We start from the raw sequence: 22163 nt of genomic DNA on the forward strand, positions 1-22163 counted from the left end.
TAGGAAGTCCGCCGTGGTGTTTTCTCTTCCTTATATGTGCAGAGCTGTTAAAGACAGAAGGTGTTGCTCTGCCAATTGGAACAGCCGCTCTGCTACCTTCATCAGGGGTCTGGAACGAGTCCCACCTTGGTGGTTGATGTAAGCCACGGTGACCTGATTGTCGGAGAATATTCGAACATGGAAACCCTGTAGATACACAAGAAGGTTTTTAACTGCCTGCTCTACGGCTGATAGCTCTTTTAGGTTGGAGGACATTTCCAACTGATGGTAATGCCATAGGTCCTGAATTAAGACCTCCCCCATGTGGGCCCCCCAACCAGTAGGGCTTGCGTCTGTGGTGACTACCCGGGTTAGGTTATATTCCCAGGGCACCCCTCTGGCTAGATAATTTTCCTCTAGCCACCAATCAAGGGATTTTATAGTATGTTGGGACAAAGTCAACTGGCCTTCTAGGTAACCCCCCAGGATTTTTTGATGAAGTAAAACCTCGCCCTGTAGCACCCTTGTATGGAACTGGGCCCACCGGACCGCGGGGATGCAGGACGAGAGAGAACCTAAGAGGGACATTGCCTTCCTAAGAGACATGGTGGGGTTACTGGAGGCGTTCAAGACCTGATGACGTAGGCGAACTAATTTTTCGGGTGGAAGACGACACTCCTGATTCTGCGAATCAAGGATTGGGCCCAAGAACTGCTGAACTTTCATGGGCTGTAGATGGGACTTCTTAATGTTTAGTAGCCACCCTAACCGTTCCAGAACGGATTTTGCTTTTTGCAATTGATCCCGCCAATGGTCTGCTGTTCTGCCTACAATAAGAAAGTCATTCAGGTAGGGGATTACCAGGATATCTGCTTCTCGTAGATGGGCCATAACCTCCGCTATAACTTTAGTGAACACCCGGGGGGCGACTGCAATACCAAAGGGAAGGGCGACATATTGGAAATGCTGTACCGACTCCTCTAAATGAACCGCCACTCTGAGGAAACGGTGATGAGACGCATGGATGGGTGTATGGTAGTAGGCGTCTTTTAAATCCAACACCACCATAAAGCAGCTTTCAAACAGTAACTTTATTGTGGAATTAATCGTTTCTATTTTAAATGGCCGAAAGATCAGGTATCTATTGAGTGCCTTCAGGTTGATTATGGTCCTGTAAGAGCTATCCAGCTTACAGACCAAAAATAGAGGGGAGTAGAAGCCTTCGCCTTTCTCTGCCTCTGGTACCTTTATCAGTACCTTTTTATGGCATAAGTCACGGATTTCGGTCTCTAGGGCAGCCTGTTCCGACAGGGAAGACCTGAGCGGGGTGACCTTAAAACTGTTTCGGGGGGGGGGCACAGGAAAATTCTAGCCTTAGCCTGAGGCTACCAACCCCAGGATCCAGTTACTGTATGAGATCAGTGACCAGGCTTTGTAGAAGGCCGATGGTCTACCTCCCACCGGAGCAGCTAGTCACTGGGAGGTTTCTTGGTCTCATGCGATGCTTTCTGGCGTCCCCCTCCAAACATAAACCCGGTACCTTTTGTCTTTTTATCTTCCCATCTGCCCCGGTCTCTGGATGATCTTCTACGGAAAAATCTCTTCCTAGCGAAGGGACGTCTATAGGAAGGGGTTGTCAGGGAAGGGAATTTCTTTTTATCGTCGCCGGCTTTCTCCAGAAGTTCATCTAGGACTGGACCGAATAGATATTCTCCCTCACATGGGATGGAGCAAAGCCGGGATCCGGCCTGGATATCTCCGGGCCAGCACTTCAGCATTGATAGACCTGCGGCTTTGGCCGCCATTCTTGCAGAATCTGGCGAAGCATCGGCTAAAAAAGCTGCAGCATTCTGGATGGTAGGTAGAGTCTTCAAGATAGATTCTCTCGAGGCTCTGTCCTCTGATTCCAGCTGGCCAAGCCAGACCATCATAGATGGTGCAGGTAGCCGCTACTGCCGGCCTCAGGGTGCCAGCTGACATTTCCCATGTCCCTTTCAGGTAGGAGTCTGCCTTTTTATCCAACGGATCTTTCAAGGAAGCCATGTCGTCAAAGGGAATAGCAGATTTTTTGGACGTTTTAGCCACTGCTGCGTCCAATTTCGGGGCTTTATCCCATTTGTTCACCAAGGGGTCCTCAAAGGGATATCGTCGCTTAAAAGCCGGTGGTAGGGAGCCTTTTCTTTCTGGTTTCTTCCATTCCCTATTGATCAGGTTTTGGACCTTGTCGTTTAACGGGAACGATTTACGTTTCCTGGGGTCTAAACCGCCGAACATTAGGTCCTGCGCTGACCGTTCTGGTTTTGCGTCTGTTACCCCCATGGTGGCCCTAACTGCTTTGACCAACTTATCCACTTGTTCTAGACTCAAGCAGAAATGACTGGCGTCTTCCTCTGAAGAGGACGCAGAGGAGGAGGTCGAGGTCAAGGGCTCTGAGGAATCTTCATTACCTCTAGGGCCAGCTGAGGAGTCCAACCCTGAGAAACTTGCTCTCTTTCTTTTCTTAGATGATTCCCCTTGGGATACGGACTTTAGAGCTTTAACTTCCGTCCTGATAATTTCCCTTAGACTCGTAGCGAAGTCAGGGGTTTCTTCCTCCACCTGTAGGAGTGGGGAAAGGGTAAGGAAGTATGTATGGTAATTTTTTGTGACTACTCCCTTTTTTTTTTCCCTACCGTCTGCCATATACATGGCTGACAGTTTTTTAGGGTAGGCGTCTGGCAAGGGCAATTGCAAAGGGCGCACTCCCTGTTTTTCGCTTTACCAGCGCACTTCTTCCCCTATAGGAGAAAAAAAAAATATAAGGGGAACACTGCATCAGGGCACATTCACGAAGATCTCTTACCCTGAGCAGAAGGCGTAGGTCAAGGGGGGGGGGGGGGATGGATCCTTCGGCCTGGAGGAACTTCTGTGGCCTGATTGTCCAGTCCAATTCCTCTTTTGCTGGGAGCTTGTCTGGGACCTCTCTGAGGTACGTTCCTGCTCTCGGTCCAGCTGGGCCACGGGAGCTTCTGGCTCATCCATTGCTGCACATGGGCAAAAGCAGCGCTGCAGCAATTAGTCCCCCCGTTCCCCTCCCGAGACGTCCATGGACTCCACCCCGTGCCTCGCCCCCCCCCGCGCGCTATGCCGGCGCCCGCACATAGGAGAAAAGCCGGCATCGACCTTCCGGTCCGGCGCCCCCCGCGTCACTTACGGCCTCCGTGAACGCACGGGGGCGCATAGGCCGCTAGCGACCAGGCGCCGCCCGACCCGGCACTGCGCTCCCTGCCCGCAACCAAGCCACAGCAGCCAGCCCCAGACCGCGACCCGGACCGCGGGGTGACCGTACCAGGGGGGCCAGGAATCGGGGTCCGGGGGGGGAAACTCTACGTACCTGCCGGCCCTGGAGACGGTCATCCTCTGGACCCTGCTCCCACCTGCTCCGCACACCGTCGAGGAGCCCTGCCCGGGCCCACCGTGGCGCCTCCAGGGGACCCTGCACTGCCCGAGGTAGGAGACCGCCCGCTACCCGAGTCGGACAGCCGGCCTGGGGATTCCTCGTCCATGATAGTAAGATCTGTAGGGAATCCTGTCCTCCAGGAACAGGAAACCAACTGATGCGTGGGAGAGGTGCCGCGCTTATGTACCTGTAGGATTTCCTGCTTCTGAAGGGCGGATCCCCTCTCTCAGGTGGTGCTGTCATGGATGACCGAATAAAATAAGTTTCATTATATTCACCTGGGAGTGATGAAGCAAGCAGGAGGGCGGCATCACAAGATGGGAGGCGACACCCATCGGACCGGAAAGCCGCCCCCTTGCTTGCTTCATCGCTCCCGGCATCGAGCTCCAGGGCAGGCGTACTTCTCTGCCCTGTTGAGGGCAGAACAAATTCCTGCAGTGCGCAGGGTCTCTCAGACCTTCCCCGGCGCTTGCGCACTGCAGTATCTTTGGTCTGCCCTGGAGCGCGATGCCGGGAGTGTGGAAGCAAGCAGGAGGGCGGAACTGCAAGACGGAAGGCGTCGGACCTGAACCCGAGACACCCATAGGACCGAACCGCATCGGACCGCCCCCCCCCCGGGTGAGTATAATAAAACTTATTTTTCTTAGCTTTCAGGTTACATCGGGGGTTTATCTACAGCATTACAAAATGTTGTAGATAAGCCCTGAAAGGCAGCGGCCGCATCTTATAGTGGCCAAAACAGGTGACATGTTCCCTTTAACCCGTGGTGCTGCAGCAGTTGGTACCAGGGCTGTGGAGTCGGTAAGCCAAACCTGCGACTCTGACTCCTCAATTTCCCTTACACCGACTCCACGACTCCGACTCCCACACATATTGCTTATATTTAAGTGAAAAATTTATTGTAGTACAATGTGAACCTCAGACATTTAATCATTTTTATGATCCAATAATCAAGATATTTAGATAGAAGAGAATATATATTGGTGTACTACCCGGTTTTCATTCTTTTTGGTACAGATACGATATGGATAGACAGATATGGATAAATGGATAGATAGAGCAGATTTCTAATCTGCTTTTGCTATTGAAAACATTGTCTATGAGCTCAAAAACCTTTCAGGTGATGCAGTTTTTTAAAAAGATGATCAGCTTTTGCAGCTGAAAAACGTATCCTCAAAAAACACAGGAAAAACGCTGTGTGTGAATGTAGCCTTAGATCAGGAATAGAACAGTCATTTATAGGACATTTCATAACTTTCCCAAACTCCTATGAAAAAATATTCAGCACATCCTGCATTGAATTACTGTACCCAATTTATTATATATTTTAGGAGTCGGTCCATTTTATACCGACTCCAACTCCACCAAAATGAGCTCCGACTCCGACTCCACAGCCCTGGTTGGTACTTGTTTTTTAAACAAAAAACCCTATTGGACTTTCCAGTTCCCTTGTCACTCAGTCTTCCCTATATGACTGTGCATGCAGAGATAGCTGTCAATCACTGGTAGGACCGCCCCCTGGACTCATACATACAAACACCAGGGATGTCAACAAATAAAATCTAAGTTATACCGAATCTTTTCAAACAAACCTACGGTATATCATTCTGTTTCTCTTCGCCTCCTTTATACCCTATTGTCCACAGAAAACACTGCAAGTAGAACGGGAAATGTTCTCTTTAAACCCGTGGGAAAAGAAAACACAACTTAAAAAAGGCAAGGTATAAGGAATACTACTGTTTGGGGAAAGATAAAACATTTACTAAAAAATATATACGATAACTACATCAAATCTGCACTGTGTAAATTAGATCCTTCATAACACAATCCGCTATTAATGAGATGGAAATAGATGCAACCATACTGACCACAGGCGATATAGTCTCCATTAGACGCCAAACCAACAAAATTCTTCTCATTGATGTGACCCTTGAAGGAGCGGAGGCAATGTGGTCTCGTCACGTTCCACAACTTCAGTTGGCTATCTGTTGACCTAAGGAATATACAGGAGACTGAGCAGGGAATGTCCTGAAAGTGTATGTAGATCAACAAAGACAAAAGGTTGACAATCTAATCATGAGTCTCTACGAAAATGCAGGGAATATGGGGGATGGATGTTCTACAAGGGTCTAGAAAACAAATGTTCACGTACTAATAATGTTTCCTAAAGTAGTGTGTCCACAAAATGGCAGCTACATGGAGTGCCCATCTTTCTGGAGGACTCTGCCAGTCCTCCGATTTCTATGTGCACCAGCACAATCTATAGCACTGACGCAGACTAATAAAACTTCATTCTTACACAGAACAAAATCACACGAGACTAAAATCAGATTGGACAACAAATTTTACTAAACAAGATACATACATTAATGGATCTCTGAGATCGGTTGAAACTTGTGCTGTACACTGCATTTTAAAAGGTTACACTTATTCTCCATGCACCTAGACTGAATGCTAGCTCCTCAGTGTGCCTCCTCCCTGCTGAGATCTCACCCTGCTCAGCACAATCCACAGCTGTCAGTCAGGCTGAGTTTTCAGAGACTGAATACACTAGACCTCATAAAATACTCATCTTAATATCAGGATTTGATAACTGTTCTAACGTGGGTTTTCAAAGCAATTACATCGGCCTCATCAGGTCTAAGGAGTTTATTAGTGTATGCAGTTTCAACAGCAAAATTTGGTGGTAGAGCCGCTTTACATTCCTACATTCAGCATGTCTAGAGAGATGGTATCCTCAGATAAACCATTTTTTGACAGTGTTGAAGGTGATGTCTAACAGAATACACCCAAATAACGGTAGTTTTTGTGTTTAAGCACCGGAATAAACCGAATACGTGGCCTGGGGACAAGGGATAACATCTCCTGAGACATCAGGACTACAGAAGTTCTGCAGATAATTAGGAGCAACTGGACTGCCGCTTCCTGCAGCAAGGTAATCAGCGGATACACTTCAGTGTTAAGTACAAAAAACACTCGGCAGGTCTCCATGGAGATCTACATCGCTCGGAAGGCCACTCAAAAGGCATTATTCCCATTAGTGTGCATTGACACAAAGCACTGCGGCACCCAGGTCGGGCGTTTTCGGAAAATATGTCGGATGCTGCCCAAGGGACGCGATAAAAATTCGGAGACTATTTTGGGGCACTTCTCAAGTCTTGCTCCGTGACGCAGAGAGCGGTACTTACGCGGAGACTATCTCCTCCCCATTGACAAATTTGGCATATGAGACAGCTTTGCGATGTCCTTTAAACACCATGATGGGCTGCTTAGTGTTCCGGAGGTCGTAATAGTGGACACAGTGATCTAGGGGATATGGAGAGAAATAAAAGGGGTTAAAACCAGAGTGCATTAAACAGCAGGGCGCTACCAGATTGGTTTTCACCACCTTCATGTTAATACCACTACATTTCCATTGATTCTTAGTGTACATCCATTTTTTATGTGGCACTTTGTAAATTGTAACAACAAATCAAAATTAGCACATGTTGGGAACTTAAGTGAATGGGTAATTTGTTACTCAGGCGCCGGCTATTTAGTGGTGATTGATTGTGGTAACGGTAAGAGAGAGGGGTCAGTTTACTTAGAACCCAATTCCTTGGCTGCCGTACCATGAACTCCAAAGACTGGGATTCCCAGACCGGCGCTCATAGCAATGCGGGGAAGGCAATAAGTACAACAGCATGAACTGGACTTGTCTGCTCTAGTATCCATCAGTTCAGGAGTCCCCCTTAAAAGGGATCTGTTAGCAGGTTTTTGCTATTTAATCTGAGAGCAGCATAATAGGGCGAGTGAGCCTGATTGCAGGGATGTGTCACTTACTAGGCTGTGTGCTGATGTTTCAATAAAATCAGTGTTTTATCAGCAAGAGATTATCACATGTACAGCAGTCAGGTTAATCTGAATAACCCTGCCCACACCACTGATTGGCAGTTTGTGGATAATGTACACAAGAAGCTGCCAATCAGGGGTGTGGGCGGGGTTATACACAGCACAGCATTCTGACCAATGCTACACTTACAGCACATAAAACTGGTATTCTACATCAAGCAGTCCAGTAAGTGATACATCCCTGCAATCAGGCTCTCTTGCCCTACATTATGTTGCTCTCAGGTTACACAAATACCTGATGACAGATTCCTTGTAAATGGAAAAAAAAAACAAAAAACAAAAAAACACCAGTATATGCAAGTCACTGATTAATTACTACAGCAACACAAACCTATTTGACATGGAAATATTTATAAAAAAAAAAAAAAAAAAAAGTAGTATGTCTAAAACTTCAGCAAGAGGGGTATAAAGAAATGAAGGTCTGAAAAGTACGTCTCCCAGACTGCGAACGCATCAACATGGCCACAATGCAGCACGATTTGGCTCCCTACTAAAGAGGTTGTCTTGGCTAATGACGCCGATGATGTTTCTCAAGTATATGATATCAATATGAAATCTGTGGGGGTCTGCCAACCCACACCTCCACCGATCAGCAGTCATCAACTTTATCGATGGCCGGATGTAAAAAGTGAACAGAGCCAGGACAGGACCACTGCGTCACACTGTGTAGCGGCTGTTCAAGAGGAATCAGGTTCAGCCCCTATTCTCTTATATTGGGCTCGACAACCCCATGACGGGTGTAAAACCTGGACCTCCTGCAGGTTCAACTAAGCCAGACCTAAGGCCCACATAAACATTACATAAAAGTCAGCTTAGTCCATCAATTTTGGCAGGAATCAGCTGACCATTTACTGCTTATAGAAGCCTCCAGATAATGCCCGATCCTTTGGGTTAGTGGGGGTATAAAGATTCTGGTAGCGGCTCCCTCATAGGGAACACAGGAACTCATGGCCGAGCCATATACACCTATGTTTGGGGGGTGGAGGACAGCTGAAAGCCATACACATTAGACCCCATACAGGCTTCATCATTCTTTGTCATTTGAAGGGAAGCTGTAAGGCTGCATTCACACATCAGGATTGCTGCAACTGAGTACATGCACCCTACCAGGAAGGTCGTGAAGGGGGTCAATGGTGGTCAACTTCTGCACAAAGTAACTTTACCGTCAGCCTATGAATAATGCTTTTTTTTCCCCCTCAAGACAAAGCTGCTTTATTTAATTACAGTAGCCCAGCTCCGGGCTGCTATATTGTAATTAATAAGGTTTGCCACTGAAGGAAGAGGAGGCATGGTGTCATTACTTAGCTCTGAAGAAGAAAGGGAGGACAGTATGTCAACAGCCATACATCACGTATAGAGGCCGGGGGTCCTCTGAAAGACAACGGGTGATCGCACAGGATGATGGAGGTCTGCCACGGCCAGAGCTCTGCAGCCGCCTTCCGAAAATACAGGCAATTCTATGCAGAAAGTATGATGTTAGGTGAAACCTCTGGATTTCACTAAAGTCAAGGTCATGTACTGATTCCTGAGACATTTTAATCTTTTTATATATTCCGAACAGCAAATGATGCAAGTTAATCCCCATGATTATTTTGTCCCGATTTGGGTCAGAGCCTGAACCGATTTTAGCCTGTGAGTCTTGCTTATCAGTCTTTACAATGTGATTGACAGCTCACGCTGTACACTACCTCATACAGGGAGAGCCGCCACTCAGTCTGTGTGGGATACTGGAGGTGAAGCAGGGCTCGCCGGCTCCCGCTGGCCGCAGAGGGGAAGCAGGGCTCGCCGGCTCCCGCTGGCCGCAGAGGGGAAGCAGGGCTCGCCGGCTCCCGCTGGCCGCAGAGGGGAAGCAGGGCTCGCCGGCTCCCGCTGGCCGCAGAGGGGAAGCAGGGCTCGCCGGCTCCCGCTGGCCGCAGAGGGGAAGCAGGGCTCGCCGGCTCCCGCTGGCCGCAGAGGGGAAGCAGGGCTCGCCGGCTCCCGCTGGCCGCAGAGGGGAAGCAGGGCTCGCCGGCTCCCGCTGGCCGCAGAGGGGAAGCAGGGCTCACGGGCTCCCGCTGGCCACAGCGGGGAAGCAGGGCTCGCCGGCTCCCGCTGGCCGCAGAGGGGAAGCAGGGCTCGCCGGCTCCCGCTGGCCGCAGAGGGGAAGCAGGGCTCGCCGGCTCCCGCTGGCCGCAGAGGGGAAGCAGGGCTCGCCGGCTCCCGCTGGCCGCAGAGGGGAAGCAGGGCTCGCCGGCTCCCGCTGGCCGCAGAGGGGAAGCAGGGCTCGCCGGCTCCCGCTGGCCGCAGAGGGGAAGCAGGGCTCGCCGGCTCACTGTTTGCAGGGGGAAGCAGAATTTACAAGCTCTGTATATGTTTGAAGCAGGAGCCACAGATTTTGCCAATTTTTGTGCAGTGGAAGCAGGATGATAAAATAAACTATGTCTGGGCAGGGGAAGCAGGACTCTCAGGCTTTGTCTGTGTGAGGAAGACACAGAACTCAGACATTCCCTATGTTTGAGCAGGGATAGTGGGACTCACTCAAACATAGAAAAATGTTGCCCTGGTTCATCAACAGCAGCAATTTTCACTCTTGTCTTGATGAGGGAGCGTGTTGGAGTCAGACACTCCTGATTCACTAAGAGGTGCACGTCTCTTAATGAATCATGAGCGACTGACGAGTGGCGTGAGCCTTGCCACAAATCTTACTCCAGTCAGGGACTGGAGTTGAATTTCTCACATAAAGAATGACACAGCCCGTCATGAATTACAGGAGCTGAGACGCCATTCCCTCGCCGAGCTCCCATCCTGCTCGTTTTGGCAGAGCTGGAAGAAACTACGAGTTGCACAAATTTTTTTTCGACTTTACGCCAGAATTCTAGTGTAACCAGTTTAATGAATTAGGATCAGAGCCCCTTAACTTCGAAGTTCCCTCACTATTCTATGTTGATCACATACAGGTGTTGTGTTAGGAATCGAGCAGTTCAAGGAAAAAGAAATCTATTCCGTAATACCATGCATTTTTGCTAGAATGTGCAATATTACTTTCCAATCGATTAATTGACCTAAAGGGGTCAAAGGCGTATATATTTCGTCTTATCATCAAATTAATGTTTACACTGCAGATGAGATGATTAAAAACAGATGTTGCATTTGCAAAATACAGCAGACCCTTTGCTCTCGTCGTCCTTTTGCTCACAGATGTCGTGTTGCACGTACCTCCCATTTACCTTGGTTTGATGCAAAGCTGCTTATTTCTTTTTCCCTTCTTTTAAACGGTGACCAAACCTCGCTCTGATGTCAATTTCATCAGATAAAAAGCACATTCAAGTGACAAGATGAGCTTTTCCCAAAGCAAAACGACAAAGTGGGACTGCTGATGAGTAACCGTAGCCGTTGCGCTGAAGTGCGGTGCTTCTAAGATCGCCCTAAACCGTCCGCGTCGTGACCTGCCAAAAGGCTCACTATTCTGCACCGCAAATACATATCGATCCCTTCACAATCAGCGCACCAGAAGGACTGCAATGAAATGGGAAGATTAAAGCCGGCAGCGGAGTCTTTCGAGAGGGGAATGAGGTCTAACCTCTTACACCGACTTAGCCATTAGTAGAGATGAGAAGAATACGGGGAAGTTTAAAAGGTGCGCTCCTATAATGTGCGCTCTACAGAAAGCTTTAAAATAAGACGCGGACATGAAGAACATTACAAACACTGTAAAGAGAAAAAAAAACATTTTACAGGCTACATGCCATACTCAATCCACCGCAAATAGCGCCAAATGACCCCTTCTCCTTGTATCCTTCATACCCCCTATGGATACGTGTATGCAAAGGAAGCAAACCTCTGCCTCCTGGCACCCGGCCTGGACATGGCGCGCCTACACGTGCTTGCAGGGCAATCGTTCTCCATCCCTTTCGGCATCGTTCCTTGGCTAGCTAAAATTAGTTGCTTAATTATTAATTGATTGCTGTGACACCCGGTGTTCCGTGAATGAGTTTGGCTTCCTCGCCCCCTCTTTTCCCTACATGCACATCAATTCAAGCGATCTTTATGCTACATTTATTTCCCCCACCTCCCTTAAAACTACAAAAAAAAAAAAAATCCTGGAACGGTGTTGTAAGCATTAATGGGAAATGCTACAGAACAGCTGGCCAAGCTTTAAGGAGACAGCGCCGCTTCTACGCCATATGGGCCGTCAGACAAGAAGATTAAAGAAAAGGGAGAAAAATACCATCTGCGTTGAAAACAAAGTAGAAACAAACAAAATATATATATATTGGACTAAAAAAAAAAAAAAAGTAAAATATTAGTACGTGAAATTAGGCGCGTTTCAATAACAGCGCATATCAAAGCGCAACTTATGGAAAATGTGAGATAAGAACATGGATGGTAAATGGTAACCACGACTGAGAATCGCTGTGCGACTTATCAAAGGAAACGGGGGGAGGAGGCCGCCGCTGTGAAGAGCGGCCAACCGCGGATTGTGTGACTCGCTGAACGTGCTTCGCTTGAAGTTTGACAATAGCACAGAACTAGGTGATGCCGACTTCATCAAAATACAAAAAACATCCGATTGGAAAATTGGAGCAAAATAATGAGTCTGCAACACATAATGAGTTATTCCCATCTCATAGAGCAGATGCACGTAGCTCGGATTTGCCAGCACTTTGCATTGCTGACAGATTGCTTTTAAACATTTTATTAGGAAATTGCCAAAAGTCAGACCCCCACTGCAAAGACCAACTTACGTACATGACCCAGTCTCTTAACGAGTCAGCAGTTTGATTTTTTTTGCTGTAATCTGACAGCAGCATGATGTAGGGACAGAGACCTTGACAACAGCGATGTATCACTTAGTTTACTGGGTGCAGCACTTGGGAGTGATTCTTTTTCTCTGCTGCAGATCTGGCAGAGCTTGGACTGCTGAGCCCTGTATAACCCCGCCCACACCACTGATTGGCTGTTTTCTTTGTACTCTGTAAAAAGCAGCCAATCAGTGGTGGGGGGGCGTGGCTGGACCAGGAGGCATGAGACACCTAGTCCTGTAGTGACAATCTCCTGCTGATAAAACATTAAATTGTATCGAAACAGCCCAGTAAGTGACTTCACTACACAGCAAAAAACTGCCGAGAGGTTCCCCTTGTTTTTTTTCATGCCTTTTTGTCAATAACAATTAAAACTAATAAAATATATAAAGAAACCTCCTCTGACTCAGGAGCTCAGCCATGTTCCCTCATCTCCTCACTGTTCTGTATCGGGCTATAAATAAAATAGCTGCAGCAGGAGCCTCCCCCCTCTGCCCTAGATCGCTAGAATGGACCCCGCATAACTAAAGCAGGCCCCGCAGTCATTCCACACCTGAAAGTGTAACAGACCAGCAGGAAATTAACCCCTACTTTCAGCAAAACGCTTTCAGGAACCAAGAGAAAATTCTGCAGACAGACAAGGAGTAGGCACAATATTCTTTGGTGCTTTTACTTTTTACAGTTTAGGATTTCTTAAAAAAAAAAAAAAAAAAAGGTTTCCACAATGGATCACATTATAAGTAAAGTTTAAATAGGAATGTTTATCAAGCACTTGGAGACTCGGAAGATGAGCTCAGGATGAAGCCCAACATGAACCAAATCAATGGAAAGTCTCCAGGGCAGCGAGAATCTTGGTGGAGTCACACAATACCTAAGGAAATGCAGACAAGTTATCGGATCCAAGATATCTAATGGACGAAAGTTTACTTGGAGTTATATGGAGGAGAACAGCTGTCGTACCAGAGAGGTTTCCAGAGCTCGCCTACTACATGGTCCGTGCCTGCAGTTTGGCTTGAGAACCCAGACTATTGTCCAGTTGGGCCAAACCCAAAGTTGGCTAGATGGTCCACTGCCACTTCCAGCTTCACAGTAGTCACAGGCCAGGAGAGCCATCTGCGGCCATTATAACATCAGGGAGCAAAGCTTCAATCAGGGAATACAGGAGAAGAGCTCTTCTGAGGACAATATGTTCTGCGGTACCAAAAGCACAGGAGCTCAAATCTGAAGATCAGCTCAAAAACTGCTTGCTCTAATTAAGGGTGAACTTTTTAATGGTGTCACAAACTTTACTCTGTTTTACTGCACATCTAAGGTCAAAGGAACATTAAGTCCCCATTATATAGGTTGATTTTTGCTCATAAGGGCTCGTGTAGATGACCATATTTTCGGACCAAATATCAGATCGCACTTGCACCAACGTTATTCTATGGGGCCGTGCACATGTATTTTATTAGATGGAGTCTGGCTAAGGAAAAAAAAAAAAAAAAAAAAACATTTGCAGCATTTACAATTTGCATCAGATATCCAGATCTCACTTAGACATGCAAGTCAATGAGCCAATGGGAAAATAGTGGACTGCACTTGGATGACACCCGACTGCGGTTAGATTTTCACGGACTGACAGAATGGAGAAATTTTTATTTCCATCGTCTCCACATCTGAGAAACATGGATAAGTATAGATCGGACCAATTTTTGAATTTTCTCAGATGAGCGAAAACACGGTGGTGTGACCCTATAACCCAAGAGTGATCATTACTGTATGAACACGGCAGCGATCAGCCGAATAGCGTTCAAAACAATAACGTTAGATTGTATTGTGTAGCCTAAAAAAAAAAAAAAAAAAAATTAATTTTAGGCAGCCCCTCTCTAGTGCACAATGGATGTTCTTTCAAATTACAACAGATCTCTTGGAAGCCCATAACGTCGACATTGTGCTATGAACTTTAAAAAGTGGGCTGTCCGCCTTTGGGGGCCTTTTTTTTTCTTACATAAATGCATGCAATTGGGGCTAAAAATTATATTTTTGCAATTGCGTTTCATTACAAATTTTGCACCATTTGCCTCTTTTATGGTTGCATTACACTGACCACCGCTGGCTGCAAAATGAGTTACCAGGGTCGGCCATATTATCGTTATTAGATGTGTTGGGTACTATATAGGTATGACCAGTTCTCCTCCGGCTCTTGTGATTTCCACAGAGCATGCACCAGTCTTCAGCCCACACAATGGCTGCTCGTGGAGCTGTCCATGAGTCTAGATAAGGGGCAGACACCACTTTAATTGGCTTCAGAATTCAGGATACTAGAAGAGGGAGTCATCGGAGAAACTTCTGACAATACATCTGATGACATGCTCTTGTAGTCATCTGGCCCGTAACTGGCTGCAGCGGTGCTGTGATTTCTATCCCGGCACGCACCGGTTTCGCAGCCACCGGAGACCTCTGGGGTGACCCAGTGATGGATCCGCAAAGGTGCTTATGCCTCTGATTATTTTTAATCGATATAGGACCAAAAAATACATAATGTTTTACTGTTAGATAACCCCTTTAAAACCAAAGATCTTGTTTTCTAGTTTCGGCATCGTGGTAACACGCGGAGAAAGTCATAAACGTGGACATTAGAGAAATGGACCAAAAGCTTAAATAGATAAGGGTCTCTGTATAATTCAGCTCTTCAGTCTCCCGAATCGTACTGCACATTAGGAGCCGTTAAGTGCCCTGATACAAAGCCTTAAGAGATGCTCAATCCACAGAAAAAAAAAAAAAAGTGCCTTATTTTGTGGCTGAACAATGCAATATGTGATATTACATGGCTGCGTGCACTCAGCAATTGGAATTAATGCTAGCCTAAGTAGTAATTTGCTCTAAGGGTATTTAGAAGACACTGAGGGTCAGATGCAAAGCTTAGAAATAAAAGAGGAAAAAAAAAAAAAAAAAGAAGAGGAGTAATTACGCTACGGCAGTACCAAGGCGGTCATTTAATGTCCTGTAAATTCACACTCATGAGGTTGGATGTCCGGGCCCATTAGAGTCTTCGGAGCAGGGGCCTCGGTTTGCACACGGATTCTTGTAAGGGTGCGGACTGTGAGCTACCCAGGAGCGATGATCCCATGGATATGCTGCCCTCTTCTTTACAACCTTCTATTCTGACAGGCCCCAGCAGTGGCTGGAGGTTATAGATGACATTCAGACAGCTCTGGATAATGGGCTTGACATGGAGTGCGGTGGGCAGGGGGAGGGGTACATGCGCCCTTTCCCTTTTAATTGTATTGTCAAAAGCTTTTGACACAGCAGGCGATAAAGATGTCAATGAAAGAGGAAAACGTGCACGGAGGCGAAGAGGAGCTTAAAACTCGGATCACAGGGAAGGCAGAGGCATTCGTGAGCAGCCATGATTCTGCTCACCTCATTCTATTTCTGCATTTTACATTGTTCATTCATTTCTAATTATTCCTGGCTCACTGTGCAACACCCATGACACCATCACCAGTGGCTATGACCTCCTAAGCCAAAAGCGAGAAAGAGGAGACGCTCTCGCACCATTTAATAGGGTTGCATCGACAATGTTTGCCAACCGTTAGGCCGTGTTCCCACTTCGCGCTTTTTTCCACTGCATATTTTTGTGCAGAAAATCTGCTGCATTTAACAGATTTAATGAAAACTCCTGCCCAATGTGCGTTTAGAGACGCTGCTGCACCGTCCGGCTTCCCCCTTCCATAAGCTCCTATGGGGAGAAATGCGGTGAAAAAAAGTAAATAAAAAGCGAGTGCAAAATCCCAGCATTTTTTGCATTATAAAATGCATATTTTTAAAGAAGGATAAGTGCATAAAAAAGCTGCAAAAAAGGTACTAAAAAAAAAAAAAACACAACAACCACGCTTCAGTATGAAAATGTGGCCCTAATGAACCATTTCAATAGCCAACAGTGTTCATAAGAATTCTCCTTCCCAATCATTGGCCAACGATCAGTCGACAAACGAGCATAAACCTAATTCATCGGTTGGATCTCTTTTGCGAGCCATTCAACATGGGGAACGAATATTGGCATTAATACGAGATGTGAATACTTTCGATCACTTGCTGGTTGATGGTCTCAGCTGAAAGAAATCTGAAGAGAAAGTTGTAGGCACGTGATTGTAAATAGGCAAACTGCTGCCGGCAAGTAAAAGAATGGGATCCTAACAGTGTGTGTGTTACACACTCAGATGGTTTGGACAACCCCTTTAACATTTTGCCCCTATAGTCTATATACGCCTCGTGTGATGGAGCCGTACAAGAGTGCCGATCAAAATTCTATACAGTAGACACGCAATGGTTTATGGGGAGGCATGTAAATGTCTAAATGTACATTATGGACACGGTCACAAAAAAGGTCAAAACAAATTAATGAAAAAAAAAAGCGAAGAAAGACTTGAACAATCAAGTTCTGCATTATTTACCCATTTTTGCTTTTGAATGACAAATACTGCTAATGGACAGAAGAGAGGGGTCCGACTTCTTGCTTGAGCCACTTTCAGCAATAAACACCAGGGGGTTTTGGTGCTGCTAAACTTGGAAGTGCATAAAGGGGGCTGGCCAAATTCAATATTAAAGGAATTTTCTTGGACTTTGTTGATAGTGGTAACTAGTGATGAGCGAACGTCCTTGGATAAGTTGTTATCTGAGCATGCTCCGATGCTAACAGTGTCTTCGGCGTGCTCGAATACTATGCTCGAGTCCCCGCGGCTGCATGTCTCACGGCTATTCGACAACACATGCAGGTATTGTCTGTCTGTTAGGCAATCCCTGCATGTGTTGCTGCTGTCGAACAGCCGTGAGACATTCTGCCGCAGGACCTCTAAGAGAGTATCTTCAGCGTGCTCGAATACTATTAGCACACGAGCAAGCTCGGGTAACACCTTATCCCAGCTCGTCTGCTCATCACTAGTGACGACCTATTCTTAGTATAGGTCGTCAGTGTCTGATCAGTAGGAGGGTGGGCATCGATGAGCTGATTGAAGGGGACCCAGAGCACAAGGACTAGTATAACACTGAAGCTCAAATAAAGGGGGAGAACGCAGACTGGTTCAAACACAGAAATATGAGACAGAGTGAGGACAAAGAGGAGAAGCAGATCATACTAAACACCGTCAGTACTTTTTAGTTATCTGTTAAAGAGATGAAAAGTCAAAAAAGTTTCAAAAGGGAAATCTGTGCAAAAAAATCATCCCAATTTATCGTCATCAAATTTGCAAAAAGAGCACTTTAACAGTAATTTTTAAGCGGGATTTACAGTGCAGGCACCCGCTTGTCTTCGCAGTGATTACAACATTTCAGAATTTCGCGATTACTGCCTTGAGAAGCAATGATTCACATGAACGGCTAAAGATGGAGCGCTGCTGCTTCTGGGAGCAGAGGTTTGCTGGATACATATAATGGCATGAGGAAGGAAACCTTCTTTGTTTGCATGAGAAGAGATTCATCACCGCACTACCCTCAGTTGTATATTGCAAGTGTCACAGTGCAAAGGAAAGTAGATTTGGTGGATGCCAGTCCTGATGAATACTCCTCACCTTGGGCTCCTTTGTTTTGCAGTAGAAGCTCTAGACACAAGGTGCCTCGGCCATATCTAGGAATAACATACTCTTTTTACAAAACAGATGCAATTAAAAGTGTGGACCCTACAGTTTTCGTTTCGCACATTGAGGATTACAAAAAAAAAAAAAAAAAAAAAAAAAAAAAGGGTGAAAAAAAAAAAACATTAAAAAAGACGAGGAGAGGAGTAAAGACCTCCGCATAGATGAGCACCAGCCTCGCGCACCTGGAGGCTGGCACAGATGCTCCAGCAGCTGGCAGGTGGAGATCAGAGGTAAAGGCTCTTGTGCCGTCTGTAGGAAGCGATCAGCACATCTCAGGCCTCAGTGATGAGTGAATAACCTTTTACCATCCTCTATTTTTGGTTGTTTTACCAGTAATTATTTTTACGGAGTTCAAGCGACTAAAGCAAATGCAAAAGAAATGAGCCGGAGTGTAAGATGGAACGGACGCAAAGTATATAAGAGACTTACCTGCACAGCCGAACGCCAGGTGGTACCGCGAAGAGGGGCTGAATTTCACACAGCACACATTTGCTTTGGCTTCGATACTAGCGACAGAGTTATCCAGGTTGGTCGACCACAGCTTTACTAAAGGATAGGGAAAAAAAGCAAATGGAAAGAGCCGATAAATATTACACCTGATGAGATAAAGAAGTGTTCTCCGATTGATCTGGGACAAATCTGCAGAAAAAAAAATGCTCTGAAATCCTTACTGAAACATGTAATGACTAGAATAAAAACAGTTTTGGAAAATCTCTGCCTCCCACGTGTAATATTTAATTTTTTAAACAAATCTGAGCTTTACTCACCCTCCCCAGGTCCAGCACAGAGTCTCCACTGCTCCTGTCTGTTATAGGCTAAACCCACCGCTGACGTCACATCAGCCAGCCAATCAGTGAGCTCTGCCTGAGCTGATGACACAAGCCTGATTGGCTTCCATGTTAATGACATGATGACATCAGCAGACACCTGTGCGGACTCAGCGCTGGACCCAGGTAGGGAGAGTACATGATTTATTTATTTTTTTTAACCAAATTGCAGCTTGTGGCACACAAGGGTTTTCTGAAACCAATAAACCCTTTTAATGTATATATTGGGAGCTTTCAGAAGGAAGGAAGGAAAAAAAAAAATGCAATATGATGTGTCCTACTTGTTGGTTTCTTTTTAATATATGCAATCCCGAAAAAAAAACATTGCTGTTACCTGGCGACCAGAAACAAGCAGGTCAACACTGATTACCAAAATGTCATACGTGGTATTGTTTAGGATGTTTAACAGATTAGATTTTCAGGATCTTCTCAGTATTGCCGGTAGAGATGATGCAATTATGACCCGGGCAATACTAAGGAAATCCTGAAAACATGACCTGATGGTGGCTCTTGAGGACTGGAGTTGGAGGAACACTGATGTACGGGCGATTTTTCATTCATGGATGAAGAATGGGATCTAAACATCCTCCAAGAGCAACTTCTCCCAACCATCCAGGAACAATCTGATGACGAGAAATGCTTTTTTCCCCCAGCATGATGGAGACCATGTCACAAGGCAAAAGTGATAACTAAAGCTGGTCATACATACAAGACGACTATCGATCTATGAAAGATAATTTGTCATTTGCATGACCGCACCATGCACGTGTCCAATTACACTGTACAAATATCTTTTAGATGAAGCCATACATGTCAGATGAATAGCAAAAACATTTGATAATTTAATCAGTGGGATGGAACAGATGAAAAAAAAAAGTTTTCTGAAAGATCAGAACATAGACATTATGCCATGCCCTATGGTCATACGAAGACTTTAGACATTCCTGATTGATCCATTGGACAACTACGATCAACTGTTGCCCAAAGGTTGTTCGCTTGCCACCTTAAAACACTGTGCAATTTGGTCAAAATCGTCTATTTAGTACAACTTTGGTCTACTGTGTATGGTGGGGCCCATTGTGGCTCAGTGAACAAACCATTAAAATGTTGGTTCCTTGGCCAGATCTCAATCCCATTGAAAACCTGGGTTCAATCCTCAAGAAGCAGGTGGAGAAGAACACACAAATTGTAAAAACTTCAAGCCCTGATTAGGCAAGTCAACAGTTGGAATTTGTCCCAGAAGCCGATATCCAGCTGCCAAACAAAGGGCAGAAATCTTGAAAAATAAGAGTCAACGCTGAAAACAATGAGCCTTTGGATAAACGTGATATCATGGGCTATAAATGATTAAAAACCTATGAAATTCTCATTTTACTTCAGCAACCAAAAGAAACATCTGACTTAAGATCTATAAACAATGAAGCCGCAAACTTTGTGAAAATCAAAATTTGCGTCAGCCACAAAACTTTAGGCCACGACTGTGTACATGCTGACGTGTCAGTAACCAAACGGCCACCAAAAACCTGAGGTCCTGTCTAGGGACCAGGAAAGACAACTTTCACAAAAATTATATTTTTTAATGGACAGCTTAACAAAACATCACGGACAGTTGATATTTTTTACGGTCATGTTGTAAAACCTTAATAAATCGATGTGATTATAAGGGTAATTCTGACATGAAGACATCAGCTGCGTCCACTGTAAAATAATAATTACAGTGAAAAAAATCTGTAGAAGTTTATTCAGCCTCAAAAAAAAAAAAAAAAAAAAAAAAAAAAAATCACAGACGTCTCAATTTTTTTATGGTTTTCGGAGCGTGCTATGGACGCTCTGTATTGATTGTTAGTGGACCAGTGTAAATTCAATTGTTCATGCCTGGAAGTGTGTCCGTCTAATGATTCCCGTCTCTTATTTGACAGCCTCGTGAAAGATCCTGCTTCCGAAGCATTTCTGTTTCTTCAGAGAGGCCGGGGAGAATTGACTTTCTATAACCTCATTGCTGTCTACATATTTGCTTCATCATCACCATCGGTTCGCGATCACCAACTTATCACCAGCCTCCGAGTTGAAGTCATGCAGAAACACCAGTGGAAATGACACGGCGATACAATAACACTAAAGGAAGCGCAGACGTCGGGTCACTCAGCAGTCGATATCTCCAAATGTCAGGTCAGGACGGAAGTGATGAGCGAAAGTGCTTGTTATTAGAGTTTGCCTAGGGTGCTTGAGTATCGCGGGAGTTCCAGGGACATGTTGGAATCCATGTGGTCTCATATTTCACCGCTATTAGACAACCACAAAACATATGGCGACTGCCTGACGAAGGCTACTTTCACGCTTGCGGTTTTTTTGCGCTGCACACCGTGCGCAGTGCAAACGCACATAAAAAATGCATCATGCATTTGTGTGCTTTTTTTGCGGGTTTAGGCGCTTTTTTTGCGCATACATGCGCATTACCATGCGCACGTCAGCGCACCCATAGACTATAATGGGTGTTTGGGTGAAAAAAACGCATTGCGTGCGCATGCGGTTTTTTTGGGACAAGTCGGACGCACAAAAAAATGCAACAAGATGCATTTTGTGCGCCCGAGCGCACACTACAAAAAAACGCATGTGCATATAAACGCGTACAACGCATGTGTATGCGCACCCATGTAAAATATAGGGAAAAAAGCGCAAGCTTTTTTTGCGCAAAAATAAAACGCAAGTGTGAAACCAGCCAAAGGCGGGCAATGCCTGCATGTTTTGTGGTTGTCCAACAACCACAAAATATTTGGCCACGTGGATTCGAACATGTCACTCGAGCACCCGCGATACTCGGTGCATACCTGAATAACAAGCATTTGCGCTCATCTCTACAGAACGGTGCTCAACATTCAGGCGGGCAGCTGCCATGTAAGTATTTATTGGGTGCATGCAGATATGCAAGACTTTTTTTTTTTTTTTTATTATTTTTCATTGAAAATATGCTGAAACCAAAGAATTAATGGGACATAGCGCCTAGGTATTTCCATAATATGGAGGCACCATACAGAACAGAGAGTCTACAGCTATAATATCGAACTGGAAGACCACCATATAGAATTATGCCTTACTTTTATAAGATTTCTACCCATGTTTAGTGACTTTAGCTGTAACGTCACAGTCATTGGCAGACAATTACCCTTCGTGATAGGGGAACTGCGTTTAAAACTATTTTTGTACATAATACATTTTTTTTTTTTTTTAAATGCTGTTTCTTAAATTTTAAAAAAGTTTTAGTTTCACATTAAAAATATATTAAAGTATACAGAGGGGAAAAAAAACAAAAAACAGCTACACAGTTGCCATCCAGACGGGCAATGACAACACCTTTTGGTCTGCACACATGTGGATACTATGAATGCTACCGTCCTGAGCACCAACGTATGATGATGATTATTATTATGCTTTGCTTACATAGCGCCATACTTTATTGATTGTACTCGTTCCCTTATTCCGACTCTTATGTGGATATAGATATATTGGAGATATTGGATCTTTGCAGTGGACATTGCCTCGGACATCAACACTTATGACGGGAGCCGCCCATGCAGATCTGCTCCAAAATCCACCTGAAGAAAAAAAAAAATCGCTATCAAAAAGCCAA

The 22163-nt window shown here is 45.4% G+C and overlaps 1 protein-coding gene across 2 annotated transcripts in view; it reads right to left on the bottom strand.

Annotated features, from left to right (window-relative positions):
- COP1 (COP1 E3 ubiquitin ligase) overlaps positions 1-22163 on the bottom strand; it is a 146919-nt gene that overhangs the window by 3960 nt on the left and 120796 nt on the right. For both annotated transcript variants that reach the window (XM_073571282.1, XM_073571283.1), the window contains exons 15-17: positions 18138-18254; positions 6607-6724; positions 5287-5411 (exon numbers count right to left, since the gene is read on the bottom strand). In XM_073571282.1, coding sequence (XP_073427383.1) covers positions 5287-5411; positions 6607-6724; positions 18138-18254 — 360 coding nt within the window. The remainder of the gene's footprint in view (positions 1-5286; positions 5412-6606; positions 6725-18137; positions 18255-22163) is intronic.

Source organism: Dendrobates tinctorius, unplaced genomic scaffold (genome assembly GCF_039654945.1).
Source record: "Dendrobates tinctorius isolate UK_male_01 unplaced genomic scaffold, ASM3965494v1 ptg000029l, whole genome shotgun sequence".
Classification (NCBI taxonomy): Eukaryota; Metazoa; Chordata; class Amphibia; order Anura; family Dendrobatidae; genus Dendrobates; species Dendrobates tinctorius.